Source organism: Lagenorhynchus albirostris, chromosome 20, assembly GCF_949774975.1.
Source record: "Lagenorhynchus albirostris chromosome 20, mLagAlb1.1, whole genome shotgun sequence".
Taxonomy (NCBI): Eukaryota; Metazoa; Chordata; class Mammalia; order Artiodactyla; family Delphinidae; genus Lagenorhynchus; species Lagenorhynchus albirostris.
Genome location: NC_083114.1, coordinates 38,335,398 through 38,360,206, shown reverse-complemented (window position 1 = coordinate 38,360,206; position 24,809 = coordinate 38,335,398). Strand labels below are relative to the sequence as shown.

Sequence of the window (24,809 nt, the reverse complement as noted above, 5' to 3'; positions counted from 1 at the left end):
TCATCTTGGGAGTTAGGGCTTCAACGTATAAATTTTGGGAGGACACGATTCGGTTCACAGCACAAGAGAAAGAGGAGATGATTGTTAGAGCAGAATTCTGGAGGAATCCAGAATTCTCCAAAAGAGGATTGTGAACACTGTTTAGAGATATTAACATTTCTCTCTATAGCAGAAATGACGAGTTGCAGTGAAAGTACGGAAACATTTTTAGACAGGACAGACATCTCGGAAGTCTGCATTAGACGGCCTAGATCTTCTTTGGAATGCTGCACTCTGCCTCCTTGGTCTGCTGTTATCCACTTTTCAGAGTTATCTGATAGTTACTTTATATGTTCTGTCCAGGATTATTAGATGTAATCAGTAGGAAAGACTGGACAGAGTGTGTTTGCTCTATCTTAACTGGATCCAGAGCCCCGGTATGTAATTTTTTATTCCTGCTCTAAACACATCATTTTTTTAAATTGAGGTCTAGTTGATGTACAGTATTATATGTTTCGGGGGTACAGCATAGTGATTCACAATTTTTAAAGGTTATATTCCATTTATAGTTACTATAACCTGCTGCAAACTCTTGTGTGGTTGTCAGATCCCTTCACGAGCTGCTCTCGTCTCATCTGATCAACGACCCCCGTTGCTGGCCGCTCCAGCAAACACCATATACTCCCCTTCTAACCAGGTGTCTGCAAACCTTGGCCCGTAGGTCAAATCCAGCCAACGACCTGATTTTGTGTGGCCCTTGAGCTAAGAATGGGTTTTGCATCTTTAAAAGATTGTGAAGAAAAAGAAGGAAGAGAAGGAAGAGGACAAGGAAGAGAAGGGTTTGCAACAGACCATGTGGTAACCAAAGCCCTGGAATACTTGCTACCTGGCCCTTTACAGAGAAGGTATGGTGACTGCCGGCAAACCTTAGGGGCCCACGCCTTTCCCCAGGCTGTTCCCTCTGCCTGGAGTGCCCTTTCCTGGCTTTCGCTGGCTTTTCGTGGACACTATTCATCCTCAAGGCCCAAAAAACTGTCACCTACCAGCCTCTGTCTCCGGGCTCTCAGGCCATGGCTGCAGCTGGGGTGATGCCCTTCCCCACGGCTGGCCTGCAAAGGCAAGTTGCGTCTTGCCTTGGGGCCCTGACCCAGTGCCAGGCACACCACAGGGTACAATGAACACAACAGACACCACCACATTGGCCCCCCTTCCATAGGCCGACGCCCCCCAGTCACACTCACCTCATCCTGCAGGTTGATGTCCCCGGGGCCACGGTTGAGCTGCTCCTGCAGGCTGGACACCACTGCGTTGTTGCCTGGCACCCGGTAAATGCCTGTGGACTCCAGCCCCCGTGCCTCCACAATGCGACAGCATGCAGCCACGATCAGGGGGACACGCTGGGGACACAGCAGGGCAGGGGTGTTAGGAAGAGTAAGAACAGCATTCTCTGGGAGAAAATACTTGCAAATGATACGACCGACTAATAAGGGATTAATAGCCAACATACATAAACAGCTCATACAACTCAACATCAAAAATACAAACGACCTGGGAATTCGCTGGCGGACCAGTGGTTAGGACTCTGCACTTCCACTGCTGGGGGCCCAGGTTCGATCCCTGGTCAGGGAACTAAGATCCCACAAGCCGCGAGACACGGCCAAAATAATAATAATAATACAAAAACCCGATTTAAAAAATGGGCAGAAGAACTGAATAGACATTTTTCCAAAGAGGAAATGCAGATGGCCAAGAGGCACATGAAAAGATGCTCAACATCGCCAGTCATCAGGGAAATGCAAATCAAAACCACAATGAGATATCAGTTCACACCTTTCAGAATGGCTGTCATCAAAAAGGCCACAAATAACAAATGTTGGCGAGGATGTGGAGAAAAGGGAACCCTCGTACACTGTTGGTGGGAACGTAAACTGGTGTAGCCACTGTGGAAAACAGTATGGAGGTTTCTCAAAAAAACTAACAGTAGAGCTACCATATGACCCAGCAATTCCACTCCTCAGTATATATCCAAAAAAAAAACAAAAACACTAATTCGAAAAGATACATGCACCCCAGTGTTCACAGCAATATTATTTACAATTGCCAAGATATGGAAGAAAACTAAATGTCCATCAAAGATGAATGGATAAAAAAAAAGATGAATGGATAAAGGAGATGTGATGTATATAGATATCTATATATAGATATCTCTCTATATATATACACAATGGAATACTAGTCATAAAAAAGAATGAAATTTTGCCATTTGCAGCAACATGGATGGACCTGGAGGGCACTATGCTATGTGAAATAAGTCAGAGAGAAAAAGACGAATACTGTATGATATCATTTATATGTGGAATCTAAAAAATAAAACAAACTAGTGAATATAACAAAAAAGAAGCAGACTCACAGATACAGAGAACAAACTAGTGGTTACCAGTGGGGAGAGGAAAGAGGGGAGGGGAAGTATAGGGCTAGGGAATTAAGAGGTACAAACTATTAGGTAGAAAATAAGCTACAAGGATATACTATACAACACAGGGAATATAGCCAATATTTTATAATAACTATAAATGGAGTATAACCTTTAAAAACGGAATCACTACATTGTACACCTGTAACATATAATATTGTACAGCAACTACACTTCAACAGAAGAAACAAAGAACAGCATTCTCCACCAGTGGGCCAGAGGTAGGGAGGACAAGATGGGGGCAGTGCAAAGCCGGAGCCCAGAGGTTCTGGTGGTTACTAAGGCTTTCACTGTCTCCGGTCTGGGAGCAGAAATCGCACCAAAGCCTCGCCATGATCTGAGAAAGAGCACCAGCTGGGCGCCAGGGATTCTGGGCTCTGGCTCAACTCTGCTGCTCCCTCGCAGGGCTGCTTCCCCAGCTGTGTCTGTGAGACGCGGTGGAGAGCTGGCTCCAAAGTCCCTTGCAGCTCTGACTCTCTGTGTCTCGGTCTCCCCACTTCCTTGCTGGCTCTGGAGCACGGCGGGAACCCACCTGGTTCTCTGTGGCTGGCTGGCACTCCTCCAGTCGGACCCCAAATGCCCTGGGGGCTGCCTTCTTGTTCTTCTTGATGATGTTGATGCCCCAGGGGGTTTTGGGGGTGGAGACACTGTCATCTGGGGTTGGGGAAGGCAGAGAGAGGCAGGGTGAGCTGGGGGCCCGGGGAGGGGCAGCCACCGCACTAGGTCACACACACTCACACACACCACATTCACACACTGGACGTATGGGGACTCCATCAGAGAAGCAACCGGTATGCTGAGGGCTGATGGCAAATTATAATATCCCAGCAGAGAAGGCCGAAGAGATGAGGGTGTCTACCCTAGAGAAGAGAGGCCTCAGAGTAATATAAGGACTTCTGTATGGCTAAAACAACAAGGTGGGAGCCATAGATTCTGGTACAGCCGAAGGAAGAACTTTCTAATGGCCAAAAGTGTGTGAAGATGGAAAAGGCTGCCTGCAGAGAGGATGGGGCTCCTGCTCCTGGAGGGACACAAGCGGAGACCGGAGGACCACACAGCTGGGATGTCATGGAGGGAAATCAGGCTCCAGGCCCTTCCAGCCCTGAGACCCTGAGGGCCCCCAGACCCTCACAGGCATGCACACATGGGCAGACACACGAGGATAACCGTGGCACACACCTACAGGCACACACACCGCCTGACACACACACACAGGCCCTTCGCTCCCATGCAGACCCACAGGCTGACCCGCCCTCCCCACGCATGGGTGCACACCACCCCCTTAGCAGCCGCCTTCCTACCCTTGCTCCCTGCAGGCTGGTCCTGAGTCCTGAGGCCACGTGCTGTACTCTGTTTGAGGAACTCAGACTTGAGGCCTCCCAGGCCACGAGAGCCTTTGGGGGAGGAATCAGCTTTGGGCCCAGAGCTATGGCTGTGTGGGAAGAGGGGAGAGGTCTTCACTGGGGTGACCCAGCACGCCACCTGCCCTGGCCTCCCACCTCTTCGGACCTCCCCTCCATCCCGTCCATGCCCTTCTGGGGACTGGAGGCCTCAATGCCCCTGCCACCCTCCCTGCCCCCAGCAGAGGGCAATTCAGGGGCCACCCTCAGGTCTGAAGGTGGGTCAGGAGGACGACCTCTGCCCAAGGTGTCTCCCACCCCATGGCCAGGACTGCTCCATGAGGGCTGGGCCTCACCTCACTTTGCGATAATCATTAAGCTTCTTGCTGATCAGAGCTTGGTTGGCACAGCCGGGGTCCTGGAGGAGGCGGAAGAGAAAGCAGACCCCATCAGTGACCATGGCCAGCCCACCCAGGGCTTCCCCGTGGCCCCTGCCTCGGCCTCGCCTCCCCTCTCCTCCACCTGCCAGCTGAAGGGTGCAGACCCTGGAGCGAGGAAGACCAGGGCCGGACTCCCGAGCACCCCCTCACCAGCTGTGTGACCTTGGGCAATCCACTTAGCCTCTCTGAGCCTCAGTCTCCTCAGCAGTAACATGGGGAGACAACGTGGCAACCTCAGGGTTAGGGTGCGGAATTATGCACGTGGCACTCCTCACAGTCCTGGCAAGGCACCGATGAGGTGCCCCACGAGGGGCAGCTATTGCAATAAGGAAGGTGACTTGGGACCCTCAGACAGTGCCTGTCGGGGACAGCCCAGCCAGTCCCCCCAGAAAAGGGCCCCAAATTTCAGGTGCTTTCCTCCTTGCGGTGAGGAACGACAATGTCCTGGGGAGGCAGAGCCTGGTTCAGTGAGATGGTGTCCTCAGCGTGCACTAGCACCCCTCTACCTGTGGCCAGAGCAGTTGCACATCTGGACCAGGGCCCAAGCCACACCATCCTCCTGGCAGAGACCGGCCGCCAAGCCCAGGACCCCCACATAACTCTGCGCAGGTGTCCAGAGGCACCTGGCGGAGGCAGAAAGCCCAGCAGCCCAGGCTCCTAGTGTGCAGCTGCAGCTGCCCAGGAGGGGGCGTCACGTAAAACTGCTCCTGGAGTCCCTGCCAAAGCCCTTGGCTCAGCCCCTGCTGCCTGCTGCCAAGGCCGATCCTCTTGGCCTCCTCCCAAGGTCAATGTGTTTGTGCCCCTGCAGACAGGCCAGCCCTGTCAGAGGGGCCAGCCACAGTTTTGGCCCAGGGGCACCCCTTTCTGTAATAATTCCCTAGGAGACCCCCGCCTCCCAAACCTCCAGCAAGAGGCTGAGGTTGGCCGGGAGCTGACCCCTCTGTGGCAGAGCCTGCCCAAGGCGGTCATAACGATGACGATAATAACAATCACTGTCGTTCCTGCAGCTATTATTGTTCCTGCCAGTCATGGAACACTAAAGACGCCAGGTCCTCTGTGAGCCACTGCCCCAAGCATCGTCTCTTCACACCAAACCCTTGGAGGGCACGGTTGCAAGGGGTACTCCTGTCAGCCCATTTTATGCAGGAGGGGACTGAGGCTCAGAGCGGTGAAGGGAGGATCCCGGCAGGCGAGAGGCGCCCGGGGCCTGCCCTGCCCTCCCTGGCCCGGCTGGGGCCGGGCCGGGCCCTCACCTCGCCCTCGGCCCTGCTGTTCTCTCGGATCGCTCTGATCCAGCCCAGCATGTCATCCCGGTCCTCAGCCTGAAAGAGATATTCACAGAAGTCAGCGGTGGTCAGCCGGAACACGTGCCTCCTCTTGGTCTCGCTGTAGGAGATGTCCACCAGGCAGGAGCCGATGCAGACGGGCGCCGCCTCGTCCTCACCTGCGACGGCCGCCGCCGCCCCCGCCGCCGCCGGCCCGGGCTCCCGCCGCTCCTTGCTCAGCGAGAGCGAGCGCGCCCGCAGCGCGGCGTACACCCGCTTCCACTGGCGCAGGCCGCCGCCAGCTTTCTGCAGGGAGACACGGGGAGAGGGGGAGAGAGGGGAGGGGGAGGGGGTGAGAAGCCAGGCCTGCCCTCCTCCCCGACCCCAGAGCCCAAGGGGGCCCTAGGCGCTGCAGACAGTGGACAGCAGTGGGGACCCCACCCCACTGGCCGCCGGGAGCCCTCTGCTCCACTCCCGCCGGCACCTGGGGCAGCCTCCTGCCCACAGTCCCCCAAGTCTCTCAGCCCCTCACCGGCCTGGACACCCGTACCCATCGTTCTCAGTCCCCGCAGAGGGTCCCCAACCTTCGCTTTACCGCTCCTCTGCCATTGGCAATGCCCCAGAGAACCAGCAGGGGGCTCCAGAGGGCAATCGGGCCCCCCACCAAACATGACCCACCTTACGTAAAATCCTCCTAAGCCATTCCTGGTCCACATACTGCTTCCCTCCGGGCAAAGCTAGTCAAAAGGTGTCAACCACACTTGCTCTCCCCGCTTCTTTGCCTCTCATTCAAGACTCCACTCAGTATCCCCTTCCTGGGAAGCTGCTCGCCAGGTCACCCAGGCGCCACGTTGCCAAAGCCAGTGGCAGCGTCTGGGCACTTCTCAGCCCTTTGCTTAGCCTCTTGGTGGCATATGACCCAGCTGGCGGTCACTTCCTCCCTCTCCAAACTCTCTCTTGGCACCCAGGACCCTACGGTTCGTGGTTTTCCTCCTAACTCCGCTGGCTCCTTCTCTGGTCCCCTCCGCCCAACATCCTCTACACCAGCGGTTCTCAACCAGGGCGAAGAGCCGTCAGGGGACATTTGTCTGAAGACGTTTTCAGTTGTCGCACCTGGGGAAATGCTATGGCATCTAGTGGGTAGAGGCCAAGGATGCTGCTAAACATGTCGGATGCCCAGGACAGCCCCGCAGCAAAGAATCATCTGGTCCAAAATGTCAACAGTGCTGAGGCTGACAGTCCCTGCCCTAAAGGAAGGGGAGCTCCAGAACTTTGTCCTCGGCCCCCCTCCTCCTGCACGCCTCCCCCATGATGCCATCCACACCCATGGCTTTAAATCCTGTCTGTCTGCTGACGGTGATGCCCAGATGTACCCCTGGCCCAGCATCTCCCCGGAGCCACACTCCAGTACCTCCAACTGTGTGCTCAGTGTCTCCATTTGCATCCCACGGGCACTGCAGGTGCCGCTTGCTCACTACGGGGGCCCATCAAACCTGTTCTCCACCCCCACCTCCATCTTTTCCAGCTCAGTAAATCCACCCAGTGGCCCAGAAACTTGGGAGCTGCCCTTGGCTCCTCCTCATTCTTCACCCGACATCCAACCCGTCAGGAAATCACAACTGTTCTGCTTCCAAAATATCACCTGCCTCCATCTTTCCTGCCACCACCTTGCCCACACCATCAACACCTCTTGCCTGGACCACTGCACAAACCATCCCAGGCTCCGCTCTCCTTCCTGCAACCTCTTCTCCACGCAGCAGCTGCAGTGGCCATTTGAAAATGTAAACGAAGTCCTGTCTCTCCCCTGCTTAGTGCCCTCTCATGGCTTCCCATCGCCCTTGGAATCGAATCTAAGCTCTTCTGTGATCTGGTCCCTGCCTCTCCTAGCCCATCCCTCTTTCTTTCTCACGATGTCGAGACACAGGGGGCTTTTCCAGTGAACAAGCCAAGCCCTTCCTTCCCCGGGGCCTCTGCACGTGCTATTCCTTCTGCCCAGGGCCCCTTCTCTTGCTTCTCCACGTGGCTGCTTCCTTCTCGCCCTTAAGGTCTGAGCTCAAGGTCATCAACATGACCTCCTCAGCGAGGCCCCCTCTAAGCATTTTTCCCCTAACGGCAGCTCCCGGCTTCCTCCCAACTTAAAGGCAATCACATCACCCTGTTCATATTCCCTGAGCGCCCACTGTAGTCTCAGGTTACTGGCTGTGGGTGGCTTTCTCCAGTACAGAGAAAGCTCCGGGCGCAGGGAGCTCGTCTGCCCTCTCACCTCCACACTCCTGGGCCTAGAGCCATGCCGGCACAGGGTAAGTGCTCATCAATATTTACCGAATAAATGACCTAATCGGCCTCAGAACACCCTGCAGGCGGGGGTTCCATCTCCCCCATCAGATCAAGGGCTCCTTTCCTCTGGCTCACGGCCCACCTACGACTCCACACCCAGCCCAAGCTTCTATCTTCAGAGCAAACCAGATGAGGAGACTTCATGGCTGGCAGGTGAACATAGCCACATCCAGCCATGAACCCTGCCCATCATCACATACCTGCTGGACCGAGGCAGGGACGTTCAGAGCAGGAGACAGTAGGGCCCTCCAGGAGAAGTTTAGTGTCAGAGTGAGGTGGTGACAAGGGTGCCCCTTTGAGACTGAACCAGCTAGGTGACCTTGGATAAGTCAGGCCCCCTCCCCTAGCATCAGTATGCCCTACTGGTAAAAACGAGAGGTGAGCCAGCTGGTCTGCACGTTGCATCCAGCTCCAATGCTGGGTCTGTGGCTGCAGGGATGGGTCATACCCACCCACGCCCTTCTCCGCCTGACAGTCAGTGGTCTCCAAAAGAGACTGGGAGCTGGGGGCGGGGAGAGGCTGGACTTGCTGAAGCAGACAACATCTGGCTGGCGATCAGGACCCTGGACAGACCGAGAGACCAGATGGGAGTGGAAAGCCCTCTCCTTCAGAACCGACCAGTGAGCAGGAAGGGGCCAGGTCCTCTCCCTGCCCAGGAGACACTGGCGTCTGGGCTGCCAGAGGCCACCCAGAGCTGGGGGCAGGCTATGTGGCAGGCAGAAGTCAGCAGGTGTCACCAGGCCCTCCGAAGGGCTCAAGCCTCGGGCTGGAAGTCTTCGTCCACACCTGGTTCCTCCTCCTTGGCCTCCATCCCCCACTTCCTCCCGAGGCCCGGCCGTCTCTTGCTTTCTCCCTCAGTGTTCCCGCGTCCATGGCCGCAGGTGCTTGTGTCCTCTCTGATGGACAAATGCCCTCCCCAGGTGGACCTCCCTCCCAATGCCACACCCTCAGAGCCTCTGTTGCCAGGACACCTCCGCAGAAGTGTGCGCCAGGGCCCTCGGACTCCAGAGGCCCCAAAGGAACCTCTTGGCTTCCTCTCCCCAAACCTACCCCTCCGGGGCCCTGTGGCTCTGGGAAGGGTCCCACCACTCTCTGACCCCACAGCCCAAGCTGGGACCCCAGGAACCTCCTCCATCCTCCCTCACCTCCCAGCCCTCAGCCCGCCCAGGCTTTCCTTACCCCTGAATCTCTCTAAGGTGTCCCCTCCCCTTGGTCCCACTCCCCTCGCTCACCTGGACAGCAGCAATGGCCTTGTCTCCTCCTGTCACAGGTACAACACTTACCTCCTGGGCTCACACCTCCCACACCCCACCCTTAAATGCCTGCAAAGGCTCGCCCTGAGCGATGTGCCCGCGCCCAGGCGCCCGACACCCCACCCGGCTTCCATCTCTTGCCCTGGCTCCCAGCTGCCCAGCACCCCCTGCCACCCTGCTCCTAGCCGTGCAGGAGGGCATCTCCCCTGTCAGACCACACCCCCACCTCCCTCCTTTGTGTGGACTCCCACACACCCTTCACAGCCTTCCAGACATCCCCTCCCACCCTGCTGAGGTCAGGGTCATACGCTACTATATGCCGCTCCCCTGAACTCCCCCATCACAGTAGTCAAGCATTGGTAACTGGTAAGCAACAAATGCCTTCTCTGCCCAGCAGGAACCCCAGCAGGGCAGGACTGGCCTGGCTCCTTCACCACTGAATCCCCGGAACCTCAACGGAGAACTGGAGCAGGGTAGGCTGTTCATCATTACCTGCGGGCTGGACGAGGGCACAGATGAGTGCCGCTCCTGCCTGGACTACACTTCTCACTTCACCCTCACACTGGCCCTTGGAGTAGAACAACACTGTCCCCATCTTACAGATCAGAAAAGTGAGGCTCAGACGTTAAGGGGGTTGCCCGAAGCCTTATGCTTGATAAGTGGCTGGGCAGGAATTCCAAGGCTGTCTGACTTCAAAGCTTATGTTCTTTTCAGGTACAAGGCCCTTAGAAGGCAGGGTGGAAAATTCAAATAATAGCATTAAGCAGGATAGCTGCTCCCGGGGGCCAGGCACTGGGTGAGCGCTTTTTGCTTAGATCATCTCATTTAATCCTCAGCAAGGGTGTATGAGCTAGTGATTATCATTTGCTCCATTTACATACGAGGAAACTGGTAGGTGAGCCAAACAAGCTCCCCCAGCAGCTCGTGGCACAGTGAGGAGCCAAGCCCAGGCTCATGCTAACCTCTCTGCTCCACTCTGCCTGGGCCACTCGGGTGACAGCAGTCGGGCGGCCTCCTCCTCCCTCTTCTGCTGCCTGGAACCTGGGATTGTACTCCATGGACCCAGGGGCCCCGCCTTCTCCCCTTGGGATCCTGCTTACCTCCCGGCCTCAGGCCCAAGCCCCCTTCATCTCTCACCTGGATCTCTGTGGCGGCCCCAAACTGGCCTTCTTGCCTCCCTCTGGCTCTCTCTTAATTCACTCCCCAGGAAGCCCAGTGGAAGAGGCCCCACGGGCTTTTAGTTGCCCTTAGGATGAAGCCTAGAACCTTGGCTGGCCTTGAAAAGGCTAACCTCTGCTTTCTTTTGGGGCTTCAGCTCCCCTAAAAGAATCACGCTGGCCTTGCTCTCTCATTTTCCATGAGCCCCAGTGGCCATTTTGGGGGTGATCTGCCAACCAAGGATCAACCATGGGATGGTTCTATCAGAATTCCAAGCACAACTGGATCAGATCCACCCCACAGCAAAGACCACCTCTCTGGCTAACTCTTTTTCATGAGTTCTTTAGGACCCCCAGGAAGTTCTTCCTAGCATCTAACCTCTACCCCTCATGCTGCAGCCTCAGCTGGCTCTCCTTAGCTCCAGAGGGTGGGTGTAGGAAAAGCTGGGAGTTCTGCTGGAGCCAGCTTCCATCCACCTCCAGCTCATTCCTCCAGCCATCTTACCTTCCCCTTCTTGGTGAGGACCTGCTTATAATACAACCAGCCTTCTCTCCTGATGTCGCTGAAGGTTGCGTCCGAGAAGTCAGAGGTTGAGTGTCGCTTGGAAGGAGCGTCAGCGTCTTCGGAAGTGCCCCAGCTATCCAAGGACTGCAGAGAGACGACAGAGGGCAATTTAGGGTGGCTCCCCCAGTGCCAGCATCTCAGAAACCCCATGGACCATTTGCAGCCACAAGGGCCTGGCATATGCCTGTGCTACGCTCTGCTGTGCTGTGTGGCCTCATGGGCCTTGCTTACCCTCTCTGACCCATCTGTGTTGAGGTCATGAGACATATGTGATGGGGAAGCCAGAAAGGAGGAAAGGCTATGACCTGCAGGCCACATGCCTCACCACGCTTAAGTTTATAGACTCGAAGGAACTAAGGAAGCAGAGGAAGTGATTGTGTCCACATGGAGTTACATAAACAGAGGAAGTGGGAACATCAACAAAGACCGAGTTAGTGGAGCAGGTAGTCATGTCCACAAGGAGTTAAACAGAGGAAGTGATAGTGTCAGCAGGACTCCAGCATTAGAGGTGACAGGTCAAGGGATAGTTAAGTAAGCAGAGGACATGATAAGGAATAAGCCAGGTGACATTTGAAATCAATATGCCTTTTCCAACCCATCCATAATCAAAAAGATTTAAGGTCATTTCAGAACTGATTCTGTGTCGGGACTTCCCTGGTTGTCCAGTGGTTACGATTCTGCTCTCCCAACGCAGGGGGCCTGAGTCTGATCCCTGGTCGGGGCACTAGATCCCGCATGCTGCAACTGAAGATCCCACACGAGGCAACGAAGATCCCACGGGCCACAATTAAGACTCGGCACAGCCAGGTCCCGAGGCTGGAAATTCCAGCCTCTCCATCACTCTCAACCCTGTGTGTCCCCCCCCTTTCCAGGGTGTCCCCTGTCCCCGGAAGACACCATGCAAATACTGACCCAGTGCCTCCACTGTGTAGGCACTGTTTTAGGTATGCAGAGGAGTCAAACGGTGAATAAGACGAATGAAATCCCTGCCCTCATGGAGCTTACATTCAAGCTGGGGAGACAGGCAAGAAAGGAGATGGACGCACAAATTGTGTAACATGAGAAGTGCTAGGAGAAGAGCAGAGTGGTGAGGGGAGGCATGAAATATCAGGCATAAAGGCTGAAATTTCACAGAAGGCCTAAAAAAATCTACAGAAAGTGAAAAAGTGAGTCATGTGGCATGTGGGCCGTGGAAAGGGCCTTCTAGACGGGAGATGGGGGAGCGGCGGCTGGAAGGACAGTGCAAAGGCCTTGGGAAGGAAGGCTCACGGTGTCTTTAGGTGATGACTGAGCCCACAGAGAGGGTGGGTCACATGGCCGACACGAGGTGAGTGTGGGGACAGCCGAGGCCAGAAGGAGATGGGAGCCGGAGGGGCCCATTTCGGGTTGCAGGAGTCACAGGCCAGGTCCCTCTGCCAAGGATGGACTCCCCAGCTGAGGGGTGGGCCCCTGGGCCCCTCCCCAGACCTCCGACACCCTCACCCACACACACGTGCCACTCACCCCGTCAGTGAAGAAGCTTCGGAGCATCCGCAGGCTGGGCACGCGGTTCGGCAGGCGCCTGGGGGGTGAGGACAGAGGATGAGGGCTGTGGGAGGTACAGCCAGGACCTCCCACAAGCCCCAAGGCTCAAAGGCCCTCTGGGGGTAAGCAGGCTGGCCCGGTGTGTAGACGACCCCAGGGCCAAGAGCCCCCATCCTCACCGCAGAGCCCGGCCCTCGTCCCGGAAGGTGTTGAGCCCGTCGTCGCAGGACTTGGAGCGTTCGGTGGTGATGGCCAGCAGGTAGGAGGAGCGCCGGCCGGCCTTGATGCTGCCTGTGAAGCCGCCCACAGGTGCCCAGGGTCAGCGGAGCAGCAGGCGGGGGCTTCCCCAGATCCCTCCTGTCCGGGCAGGGCCAAGAGGGGACTCTCCCCGTGGGTCCCCAGGAGGAGCAGAAACCAGTCGGAAGAGGCCAGACATCACGCAGCGGGCACCCCTGGGACCAGGCAGCAAGGGAGTGGGTGGGGCTGGGGGTGCGGGCAGCACTCACTGCAGTCCTGGGAGTAATGGCGGCCGAGGGCAAAGGTGAAGGTTGGGGAGGAGGGGCTGGTGCCCAGGACAGGGGCTGAGTTCATGGCGCTGGAGACCACAGCAGAAGCAGGGACGTGCTTGGCTTGGAGGTCAATGCTGGGGCTGGTGGGCTCATCTGCGAGAGCGGAGGGAGCGGTGGGTGAAGCTATCAGAAGGCTGAACCTGTCTGTCCCCCCGGCCCCAGCCTCCCATCCGGGCCGGGACCACATCCCCAAGGCTCCAGAAGCCCTCCAGGGCCCTGCTGGCAGCATGCCCACTGCCGAGGGAGCGGACCCACCATGGGGGCCCCAGAGCCACCCCCCATCTGCAGACCCTCCCACTGTGGTCACGGAGGCTCAGCCTCTGCCTCCTCCATCACACTGAGGGCACCCAGGAGTGGGGTCGAGCCATCGCTCTTAGTCCTGGCCGGGAGGCAGGCCTCTCTGAGGCCATGGCTGGTGTCTCCCCCATCAGACTGGGAGCTTCTTGAGGATAAGGACCATCTCCCCCATCAGCTGGGGGCTCCTTGAAGGTGGCTGCCACGTCCCCCCCCCAAGACTGGAAGGACCCTGAAACTAAAGACTTTACCTCCCGCCCTCAGACTGGGAGCTTACTGAGACAAGAGGCTGCGTCTGCCCTGTTAGACTGAAGGCTGGCTCGGGGGGCCAGGGCTGTGCCTCCTCTCCTGGCCGGGGCTGCTTCTCCGCCACTCCCACGGCTGCCCTAGGGTGAGCTCACCACTCTCAGCCCCAGTTACCATCTCTGGGCTCCTGCACCCCAGTCTTCCTCCCGAGCCCCTAGACCCAGCCCGGTTCATTCTGCTCCCTCCATGAGCACCTCTTATTCAGCCGAAACCTCTTCCTGCCTCGCTCCCTCTCTTTCCCAATATGGAGGTGAAGCTCCACCCTCCCGTAAGGCCAGAAACCTGGGAATCTCTGACCCCTCCACTCTCTTGCCTCTCCCTTACCCAACATCTATTCTAAAGGCAGCAAATTTTCAGTATTCCCTCTGCTCTCAGAATGAAATCCCAACTCCCCAGTGACTGACAAGGCCCCTCCAGACCTGTTCCGATGACCTGGAAGGGGCATCCTACCTCTCACTTCAGGGTCTTTGCATATTCTAGTCTCTCTCCCTGAACATTCTTACCCTGACTAACTCCTTCAAGTCTTAGCCGAAATTTCCTTTTTCTCCAAGATTCTCTCCTTGGCCACCATGCCCCGGTCTATCCCTTCTCTGCCTCCTAGAGCTCCCTGTACTCCTATCACACACCCATTCAACTGGATCGTTCCTGTCTGATCATCTGTTCCCATGGTTGGATCACACACTCCAGGAGAGCACGGAGCCTAGCACAGTGCCTGACACAAATATGTGTTGGAGGGATGGAGGGATGGAGGGTGGACAGAAAGAACAAAGAGTGAAAGGAACAAAGGAAGGATAGAAAAGAAAGAATGAAAGGATGGAAGGACAGGTGAAAGGAAGGAACAATGGAAGGAAGGAGGGAGGAGGAGGGAGGGAAGGAGAGAAGGAAGGGAGGGAGAAGGGAGGGGGAAGTAAAGGTGGATGGAAAGAAGGCTGGAAGGGTCAATGAATGGGAGGAAGGATGACGGGATGATGGAAGGGAGACAGAAGGATGGATGGAGGAATGCAAGAATGGACAGTTGGATGGACAGACAGATGGACGGACACAGAAACGGGCTGACCCCATCAGCACCCAACCCAGAGTTTTGCCCATGGTGGCAGGTGGGTAAAGTCCAACAGGGCACAGAAAACCAAGTCTCCCAAGACAGCCACCTGCACCGTCACTCACCGATGAAGGGAATGGAAGCCAGAGAGTCGTCAGTAGTGGCCAAAGGGGCCACCTTTCTGCCCAGGCGTTCCCCTCGCCCACTGGCCTCTGGCTCTGGGGACTCGTCACCAAACCCAAGGTTCATCTGTCTGGAAGGGGGCAGCTGGACCTTGCGGCCCGTTGGAGGCTTCTGCCTCAGGACCACTTCGTCACGGCGATCCTCGGCGGGAGGCTCCAAGGCCCTGGTGCCGGGTTCTGGTCGGACAACTCTTGGTGGTTCAGAGGCCTCCGGTGGGAATGGTGCAGGGGACTGGGCCAAGTTGAAGGTGGGCAGCCCCCCAAAGGGCGAGTCCCGGAAGGAGAGGGCGTGCAGAAGTCCAGTCCGGCGCTGGAATGATGGGCTATAGCTCCGGTATCCGATATACCCAGCGTCATCCAGGCCCTGCAGGCCGGGCGGGGGTGGGGCCTGGGGCCCGGGCAGGTCCCTGGGTGGGCAGGCGGGGGTGTGGGCAGACGGACGCTGGGAAGCCCAGCCACAGCGCTCGAAGCGGGGTGACAACAGTGCCCCTGGCCCAAGCGCCTCGGCTGAGCGGGTGGCCCGGCTCAGGTAGTCGTCTGAGCGAGCGCGGAGCCGGCCCTCCTGGCCCAGCTGGCTCAAGGCACCCTGGGAGGTGGAGCAGGGCCACGGGCGGTGGGCAGTCACATCCTCCAGCCGGTCCTGGGAGGCACTGCGGGCCCGGGGGGGCATGGCGGGGCACCGTCTCTCCCCCGCCCTGCGGGGTACTTGGTTTGACAGCCAGTGTGACAAGGCCTGCTGGCACTCCAGTCTGCTGGGGGGCGCCCGGCTGCCAGGCTCCGGGAAGGCACGAAGCGTCCGGGGCTCCGAGGGGAGGCGGGGGAAGGCACCAGGGCTGGGGCGGGGCTGGCTCATCCCCAAGGAAGGGTTGTCCGGATGGGAGCGGGCAGTAGACGGGATGCGGGGCCCCGGGTCACTCCAGGCAGCAGGACTCCGGGGGTCACTGGGCAGTGCTGAGAGCGGCTCAGGCACCATAGTGGCCCAGGTAGAGACCCGGGCCGGCGGGGCGTAGGTCTTTCGGGGGTAGCAGATTGGGGGTGGCTCTGGGATGCTCCGGGCCTCTCCAGAATACGGCTTGTTCCCCTTCAGGTAGGCGTCCTGGGAGTAGGCCTGGCCAGGGACACAGAAGCAGGTAAGCAGGTCTGAACAGGCCTCACAGGGGAAGGCTACAGCAGCCCCTGGAGGTCAAGGTCTCCAGAGAAGGGGACTGAAGGGAGGGGACCAAGCAGGGGGAGTCCTGAGTGGGTGGGGGTGAGAGTGCATGCTCCAAAGAGAGTCGGAGGGGGGGGACAAAGAAATAAGAGGCCTTTGAGAGTCTTACACATACACACACACACACACACACACACACACACACGCTCTCTCTCTCTCTCTCACACACTCACTTGAGAAAGAGCCAGGATTTTTCTAAGACTTATGACAAGGACTGCCTTTAGCCACAAACATTCCAACATCTGTTTTCTGGGGTCCTCCCCCGATGCTGGCCTCAGCTGCCTCCCTGCTTTCTTACGTCCAATGGTGCCCACAGACCCTCGGGTGGAGCCGGGAAACCCTACCAGAGACCAGTCAAGGTGGCAGACGACAGGGGAGGAAGCGGCCTAAGGGGTGTGTCCAGGGTGGGGTGGGCTGGGGGTGGGCAGGGGCTGGGAGAGCCCAGCTGTCCCTCCATCCCCTGGATGGGAAGCTGAGGGCCCGGCTCCTGGGCCACTGGGGTGAGGAGGAACTTGCTTCTCTGGGCCAGGCTTGGGGGAGGGGCCAGACTGGCTAAGGGGCCTTGGGCCACCTTCTGGCACCCCAGGCCTGGAATTTGGTGCTGGGAGCTGAGGCTGACGCTGCATTGCTGAGGAGTGACAGGGCCGGGGGCCGGGGGCCGGGGGGCCGGCGCCCAGGCCCAGCCAAAAAAGGAGGCGGCCCCAGGGACAGCAGCCTTTGTGGCCCTGGCCTAGCCTGGCCCATGATGGGCTGCCCGGGGGCCTATCTCAGGGTGAAGTATCAAAGAGGGAGGGTGAAACCAAACACACATACACACACATCACAAGGGGACACAGGAAAATACACACCCAGAGACACACTCACACACACATAGAGAAACACAATGAGACACACACACAGACAAATAACTACACCTCCAGTCCCAGGCACACACATCATGTGATGAGGACGAGCTAAACCACACCCCTACTCAGTCAGCCCCCTTCGGACCCACACGCCGGCCGGCCGGCCGGCCGGGAACACTCACGTACCTCTCCCTCCTGCCATCCTGCCGGCTCCCCGGACTCCCCACATCACGGCAGTGGCGGCAGCATCCCGGCCCGCCTCCACCCTCCCCCCGCCCCCCGCTAAACCCCACTGACCACTGTGCCGGCCCTCGCCTCCGTCCCCCCAGGCTGCCCTCCCCGCGGCTGCCCTCGGGCCCCCACCGGCTCTCTCGCTGGCGGGAGGAGGAGGGAGGGGAAGATGGGTGTGGAGGGGCCTCGCCGCGTCGGCGGTGGCGTCAGCGGCTGCCGCGGCCCCATTGGCCTCCAGCATTGGCTCCCAACCACAGGAATGCCTGGGCCCCACCCTCTGGCCAGCCAGAGAGAGGGGGGCCAGCAGAGGCCCCCAGATGCTGACATCTGGGACTGCCTGCCCACCGAGCCTGGGCAGCAGAGCTCAAGGCTGCTGTCCCACCCTGCCCCCCTCCGGCTGGAGAGAGCAACGCCCCAGGTCCCGCCCTGTCACACCCCATCCCCCCCAGCACACCGCCTGAGGGCGTACGGGCAGGGCCCTGGAGACTTGGGGAGAGCCGCCTACCCCTCTGGGCCCCCACCCCTGCCTCCCCCTCCCCAGGAAGGGCAAGGGGACAATCGAGGTCACGGGCTGGAGGTTCCCAGAGGGGCATGGGGCCAAGCATGGCATTGTGATTACAGAGATTGTGAGAGCACATCCAGGGCAGAAGCCAGCACTGCAGCTCCCAGGACCTCCCAGGCTTGGCCCTAGGCCGTGGGGGGGGGGGCAGTGACCTCGGGGGCAAGCAAGTTGGCATCTGGCTGGCACCCAAGAGACCAGGAAACTGGGCACTGGACAGAGAGGACTGCTCTGGACTTGGGGTCAGAGCTGGGGGCGAAACAGAGAGAGACAGCATGTGTGTGTGAGTGTGCGTGTGTGATGTGCACGGAGCGCGTGGCATAAACGGGTACACGTGTGAGGGCAGGGTCCGCCGCGTGCAGCGTCTGTGGTGCCTGCTCTGTGAGCGGTGGGTGAACGCCGAGTGCTAGCTGTGACGGAAAGGGCTTTTGCACTCGCATCGTGATTGTGGAAGTCCGGGTTGCTGTGACACCGGGGAGCACACGCGCCTGTGCTGGGATGGAGCAGGCTGCGCGATGTCTGTGGGCATACGTGTTGTGACAACAGCAAACATCTGTGATGTCCTAAGTGTTTGTGTTGTGGCGATGAGAAGTCCAGGTGTATGTGGTGGGACACACTGCGGTGTTGTGTTGTGGGGATCTGAGATGCTGAGGAGTGTGTGGTGTGCTGTGACGTTGTGGTCGTGGGTGTGGGGTAGTGGGTGCCTGTGTGTAGCACTGAGGGGTGGTGTGTATCGTGGTAAGTGCCTGGTATGGTGTGTCTGGCAGGTGGTGTACGTTATCACATACTGCAGTGTACGGTGTGCTAGTTGAAGGGTGGGCTGTGTGCGGCTGTGTATCTAGTGTTCTCTGCTTAGGTATTGGGTGGTCCATGGTATGCAGTGTGAATGGGAGCACACGAAAGTGAGGTACTGTGTGTGTGTGTGTGTGTGTGTGTGTGTGGACACATCTATAGGAGACACGCTCACTCGAGGCCAGGCAGGGAGTGGTGTGGGGAACAGGTGTCTCACGGGAGCCACAGGAACGTGCCAGTCTGGCAGGGCCCACTGGGCCACGCTCCTTCCGGACACCCTGGCAGGAATCCTGCCGGCCAAGGCCAGCGCCTCCCCCTCCCCCAGCACAGCCCCGATTGAAGCAACCAGCAGCCCCAGCCCGGGGACGGGCCTGGCATCCCCATTTGGGCAATGCCGGGCTGGTGCTGCCCCCACACTCACTCCTCCGCCTCCCAGAGGGCCCGATGCAGGAGGGAGGCCCAAGGAGAAGGGCTGCATCCTGCCCCCAGCACCCAGGGTCCTCCACCTCAGACAGCAGGGCAGGACTCACCAGCTGGAGGATGTCCTCGTCCTTGGGCATGATGGAGAGCTCCAGGGTATCATCGCTACAGAGACAGGGCAGGGGGTCAGGCCAGGCTGAGGCAACAGGGTCTGGGAGAACAGGGATCCTGGTCGCCAGGGCACCACCAGGGCCAAGGGGGTGGGGTGAGTAGGGACTTGTGAGTGGGCTGGGGGCTCTCGTGGGAGAAGGGAGGCAGGGGCGCTCACCTATTCTGGATCAGAGCTATGACCTGGGAGTAGGTCTTCCCGATGACGCTCTCCCCATTCACCTTCACCAGCCGGTCTCCTGGGGACCAGGGACAGGGCCACAGGTGAGCAGGCCAAAGGGTGTCAATGGCCCTACCTGAGAACCCCTGTACCATGTATGGATGACAGTGGGGGACAGGAGCCTCCCCAACACCTGGATCCCGAAATTCCATCCTAACCAGAGGGTAGAGAGAAGAGACCCAGAGCTGTGCGATGATCCATGTAACTGGGACAGCTCACCTGTTCGAAGCCCCGCCCTATGGGCAGGGCCATCCTCCTTCACATTCTTGACGAAGATGGTGTCCATGGGCTCCAGGCGGTGCCGGGGGGAGGGTCCTGGGGAGCATCAGCCAGGTTAGCTGGGGGTGGCTGCTGAAGGTCACACCCATGCACGCTACACACACAGGGGACACACACTCAGACAGTGATCGCACTCACACGGACACAAACACAGACCCACACATCCACAGGGACACGGATGTACAGGATCAGACAACACACTGCTGGGAAAACGAAAACACACGGAGTCGCTCCCTAAATGGCTCCTGCGTCCCAGCACTGTGCTAGAAAGTAGACTACAGAGGATCGACAGACCTGGCCCTTGCCCTTCCCGAGCTCACGGTCTAGAGGGGCAGACAGACAGACATGCGCACGCGCGCGCACACACACACACACACACACACACACACACAAGTCACAAGACAAAGGAAGGGTGCCATGAAAGCCCTGAAGATACACAGCAGGGAGGAAAACCCACACACGCAGAGTGTCCACACCCAGACCCAAGGAGAGCCAAGCAAGACCCTGAGGCTCACAGAGACCCAGCACCTGCACCTCCCACCCCACTCCCTCCCCCAGGGTCAGGGCACTCCAAGCAGAGGCCTAAGGATCCCGGGACTGGCACTCGGCCCTTCATGACATCATGTTACACCCCAGCAATACTCCTCTGCTGCTAAGTGCTAACTGCTAACTGTTAACTGTCTCCACCAGAGAAACGGGCCTGCTCTAGGTCAGCTGGTTCCTCCCCCAGCACAGGCCTCTGCAATGGGGATTCGGGAAGACAGTGGCCCCATGGTTGCCCAGCAAAGGCCCCAGTGGCAGAGAAGGAAGTCTGCCTGTTCAAGGGGTTCTGTGTTGAATACCCCGGGAAGCCTGGGTTCCAGTAAGGAGCCGTTTGGGAGAGCAAGGGTGACAGCCAGGGGAGTTAGGCTCACATCTGAAAAGAGAAAGACCTCAGGGCCCCCGTCATGCCCCGAGAACCCCAGTGTCTCTATCCCCAAGGATAGCCCTTGATCAGCGGCGCACTACCTCCCGCCCCAAGGGCCCTGCAGGCCCTGCCTCTGCCTCCATCTAGGCTGGGAGTAACTCCAGGGCAGGGGCCAGGGCTTAGAAACCTATCTGCTCCCCAGAACGCCACCCCCAGCGCACAATGGACAGGCCCAGAGGAAGACAACTGTGAGAAAAGAAAGGGAGGACAGAGAGAGTGAGCAGAGGTTTCGAGCGGACACACAGGGAAGAGGCAAGACAGGGGCATCAGGCAAGGGTGGGGGGCGCAGCAGAATCCAGGCTGACCTGGGGGAGAGGGAGAGACACCAGCGGGAGGACCAGTCCCAGCTCAGCCCCAGCCCCTGGAGCCCAGCCCCCTGCCACTCCTCACCTCCTCCTCGGCCTCCATTCTCTTCCTCCTGCAGGGAACAGAGGTGGGTGTGGGCCCTCGGCAGCACAGGGGGAGGCCCAGCTCCACCTGGGAGGGCCCCTTCAAGCTCCCCCACCCAGCTGCCTCCCCTCTTATCATCTTTCAACTAGCCCAGCAGCCAGAGGGGGTGGGAGGGGTGTCCACGGGGAGGTCAAGTCCCAGGCAGCGTCCCCCGGTGACAGGAGCCCCCTCTCACGCCTGCCGATCCTGCTGCATCAACATCTCAGCCGTCCGAAAGGCCCCGATCCAATGGGGGACCCACGACCCCTTCCCTTGGGGAGCTCGAAGCCCAATGGGGGAGGGGCCAAACACACTCACACACAGACAGGACCCAGGCAGACACAGATAAGCAGGCATGACAAGTGCAAACAGTGGCTATCAGCTCTTAGAGCATGGGGAGGGAAGGCCTGATTAGAGCCCCTCTGGGAGGGGGTTTTGAGGCAAGTTTGACGCCGGCTGGGAGAAGGCATTCTGGGTGAGGTGAGTGGAGTGTGCTGGTACTTGGTGGCAGAAACAGGACTGGATCAACTGAGCTGAAGCATAAGGAGTGTCAACACCAGCAAGTGACAGGAGTCAGACTAAAGCTTTCAGCTTTGAAAGGAGAGAAAGAGGGAGCCAGTGAAGGTTCTTGAGTGGGAGAGAGCAGATGTGAAAATACTTCTGGTGTCTAGGTGCAGGGCTAAGAAATGGAGTCGAGGAGACCCACAAGGGAGGTGTCTGGGGTCATCCTGGTGAGTGAGGGGGCGGGGCAGGGCACTGCATCTGGGGAGGAATCAGGAACAAGGGCAGGACAAAGTGAGAGAGACAGGCCAGGCCAGCAGGGTGTGGCATCTTCGAGTTGGACGGGACCTTTGGGGTCGTCTTGTCTAATCCTCTGTACAGATCATCCACTTCACAGATGACAGGGTGTGACTTGTCCAAGGCCACTCAGAGACAACAGAGGAGCCAGTGCTGGAACCCAGGACTCTTGGGCATCCCAGCCAGGACAGGAAGGCTGCTGGGCTCTGCTGGAGAGCAGTCCCTCTGGCCCTGCCCTCCCGTGCGGGGAGTGTGCCCGCTGATGTGAGCTGCCAGCACAGTGAGTGGGTCGCAGAGGCAGATGGGTGCCTTGAGGTGGGTGAGCTCCCTGTGGACTCCCAGCCCTGGGCATGTTCTGGAAAGGGATGGAGCCCGTCCCTGGCTTGCCCTGCCCCAGGGTCTTCCAGCCCCCCATGTGAGCGAGGTCTCTCTGAGACAGGTCCACCACCCAGTCTAGACCACTCAGGCTGTGTCTGCAGGGTCACCCTCAGCAGGGCTCCCTGAGAGAAGGTGGAAGGGCCAGGAAGGAGGGACATTCTGGAGAAGGAGGGCTGGAAGGACTGGAGGGAGGTTCCAGGGAATTGGGAGGCTGGTGTCCTGGGGCATAAGGGGTGAGGCAGGGCCCCTCCCACACACCATCAGCCCCCACTTACAGCCAGTGCAAAGAGTTTATGCAGGGGCCCCAGACTCAGGGACAGGTGTGAGAGCTGCACAGCAACGTGTACACATGAAGCGTATACACAGACACGTGTCTAGATATACACGCGTGCACTAGCATGACTAGCATACCATGCAAGCACGTGTGCATACAAAGAGACACGTGCAGGCGCACAGACACAGGCAGAGAAATCCAATGCCTTGGTTCTCTGGCAGGTGGGACTAAGCTCCCCAAGGGAGAGTCCCCCAACAGCTGTGCAGGCCGGTCCCAGCCCTGGGGGAGGGGAGAAACAGGTTCACGGACTCCAGAATAAATCTTTCTCCCCTCCTGCTGGGAGAGAGGTGGGGGAAGGGAGCCGGCCCCTCCTCGGGAGCCCTAGTTCCTGCCTAGGCCCCCCTCATGTCCTCCTGTCACGGACCCCCACCCCCAGCCCACACGGTGGATTAGGCTGAGTAGCCCTGGTTCCTGGACTCAGAGAACTGGATGTTCATATGAGGGTTGGAAGGGCCCTCAGGGGTCAAATAGATCCATGCCCTCAGGAGATGGCAGGAGAAATGCTGCCCAGAGAGGGTGAGCCCACCCAACATTCACAGTGAGTTAGGAGTTGTGCCAGGACTGGAACCCAGGTCTCCAGCCCATCCCAGGGCTCTTTCCAGGCCCAAATCTGAGGCCAGCAAGGGCCTGGGGCGCTCTGGGAGGGGTCCCGGAGGACAGACTCCCGGAGAGCTCAGGCTAGGTAGAGGCAACTAACCCAGCTCAGAAGTGGCCACTGGACAAGGGGTCCCCGGAAGCCCATCTCTCTGAGAAGCTGTTCACCTCCCAGAGGCTGAGAGTTGGGGGGGGCATCCCGGCTCCCCCACCTCTAGCTCGTTGCCCCAAGCCAGCCACAGCCCCTTCTCCTGCGAAGACTGAGCCCAGAGCGGGAGGCGGCTTGTCTACGATCACCCCACACAGATGACCCAGCCAGGGCTGCCCCTGCCTCTCGGGGACCCTCTTGTCCAGGCCACCAAAGCACCGGAGAAGGGACAGCACAAAGGAATCCCCCCTGAAAGCTCCCTCAGGCCAGGCCGGCGGGGGCACAGGACGTGTACCTTCAGGCTACAGTGCACGGCGGACTCAGGCGGGTACACGATGAAGTGGCGCAGGGTGAAGCCAAAGCCGTCCTGGAGGCTTTTGTGCAGCCGCAGTGTCCTCGGGCCCTGCCAGGGGAGGGGGCGCCCGGGAAAGCACCCATCTCTTGGGCCCAGTGGCAGCTGTGGGAGCACAGGGAGCCAGGGTGAGACGCCAGTCTGCACACTGCCTCCTGCAGCCCAGAGGACCTGGGGGGCTGCCAGGTGCACAGACCCTCTTGTGCCCTGACCAAACCCCTGCTCTCCCCTTCCTCCTTCCCTTCCCCCCTCATCAGCCCAACAGCTTCTTCCTTCTTTCTTTCCTCAATCCCCTCACAACACCTTGTGAGCAGGGAAATAACAGTGCAGCGAGCCACGTGTCCATTCAATTCGGTTCGGCCAACGTTCACTGACTCTGGACACACAGCCTTCCGGCCTGGGAAGTGTCTGCCGCTGTCTGAGCTCATCCCCGCCTGCTGCCCAATCTCACACATGCACACACGCACACCTATGCAGACACAGACCCATCCATACACACTCATGCAGACAGGACACATCCCAAACACCCAGACAAGCACACTCATGTGCAAAGGTGCACAGACACACCGATGAGCACATACATGCTCACTCAGGTAGACACACGCACACAGCACACACAGGCGCAAAGAGACTGACACACACGTGCATCCTTCAGGAGCAGCAGCAGGAACAGGTGGGGGACGACGAACCACAAGGGAGCGGACTGGACATCAGAGAGTCCACTGACGGGACTGAGGCTCGGAGCCCAGCCCAGAGGCCTGGCTGGTTCACCGGAACTGAGTGGAGAACCGGGTGTGGGGGGGGAGGGGAGACACTCCGCTGCCCTCTGGCCACCGCACCGGAATACTTGGGACTCCCCAAGATGACAGGGCAGAGGGTGTCTGAAGACAAGGGTTTGGGGGCACATGGGTCTGTTTCTGAGGCAAGAGGGAGAAGAGGAGGATGGTGCCTGAGAGGGGGCTCCCTTCAAGTGCCCTGCTCGGACACAGAGGGAAAGTGGGTGACAGGAAGGTGTCAGAGAGATGGGTACACAGGGAGGCAGACGGCAGGCTGGAGGACATGGGAGCCACAGACAGGCTGCCTAGTGAAAAGCCAGGAGGGCTCCCTCGGGGGCTCTTTAACCCCTGACCTCGGGCAGCCTAACCTACCTTGTGCCCCTAACCCAAACCCCTCAAAGGGCAAGAAGCCCCTCCCCCACCCTCAACAGTCCTCACCCCCTCATTCCTCCTTGGCACCAGGCAGGAGCCTTCAGCTGCGGGAAGACAGGCGCGGCTGGGTGCAGAGGGAAGAAGACCATCGGTTTCGGGGTGAGGGGCTCCCACTTCACTACGAAGTTCCCCTGGCTTCCCCAGCTCGAATCCG

At 58.8% G+C, this 24,809-nt stretch overlaps 1 protein-coding gene across 3 annotated transcripts in view; it reads right to left on the bottom strand.

Annotated features, from left to right (window-relative positions):
- ARHGAP23 (Rho GTPase activating protein 23) overlaps positions 1 to 24,809 on the bottom strand; it is an 81,270-nt gene that overhangs the window by 23,983 nt on the left and 32,478 nt on the right. For 2 of the 3 annotated variants that reach the window (XM_060135962.1, XM_060135961.1), the window contains exons 2-16: positions 23,391 to 23,552; positions 20,805 to 20,832; positions 19,388 to 19,483; positions 19,109 to 19,187; positions 18,891 to 18,945; positions 14,667 to 15,831; positions 12,840 to 12,995; positions 12,513 to 12,624; positions 12,313 to 12,370; positions 10,750 to 10,893; positions 5,486 to 5,803; positions 4,149 to 4,210; positions 3,754 to 3,884; positions 2,985 to 3,106; positions 1,221 to 1,376 (exon numbers count right to left, since the gene is read on the bottom strand). In XM_060135962.1, coding sequence (XP_059991945.1) covers positions 1,221 to 1,376; positions 2,985 to 3,106; positions 3,754 to 3,884; positions 4,149 to 4,210; positions 5,486 to 5,803; positions 10,750 to 10,893; positions 12,313 to 12,370; positions 12,513 to 12,624; positions 12,840 to 12,995; positions 14,667 to 15,831; positions 18,891 to 18,945; positions 19,109 to 19,187; positions 19,388 to 19,483; positions 20,805 to 20,832; positions 23,391 to 23,552 — 2,844 coding nt within the window. The remainder of the gene's footprint in view (positions 1 to 1,220; positions 1,377 to 2,984; positions 3,107 to 3,753; positions 3,885 to 4,148; positions 4,211 to 5,485; positions 5,804 to 10,749; positions 10,894 to 12,312; positions 12,371 to 12,512; positions 12,625 to 12,839; positions 12,996 to 14,666; positions 15,832 to 18,890; positions 18,946 to 19,108; positions 19,188 to 19,387; positions 19,484 to 20,804; positions 20,833 to 23,390; positions 23,553 to 24,809) is intronic. The other variant, XM_060135963.1, reaches the window with a different exon arrangement.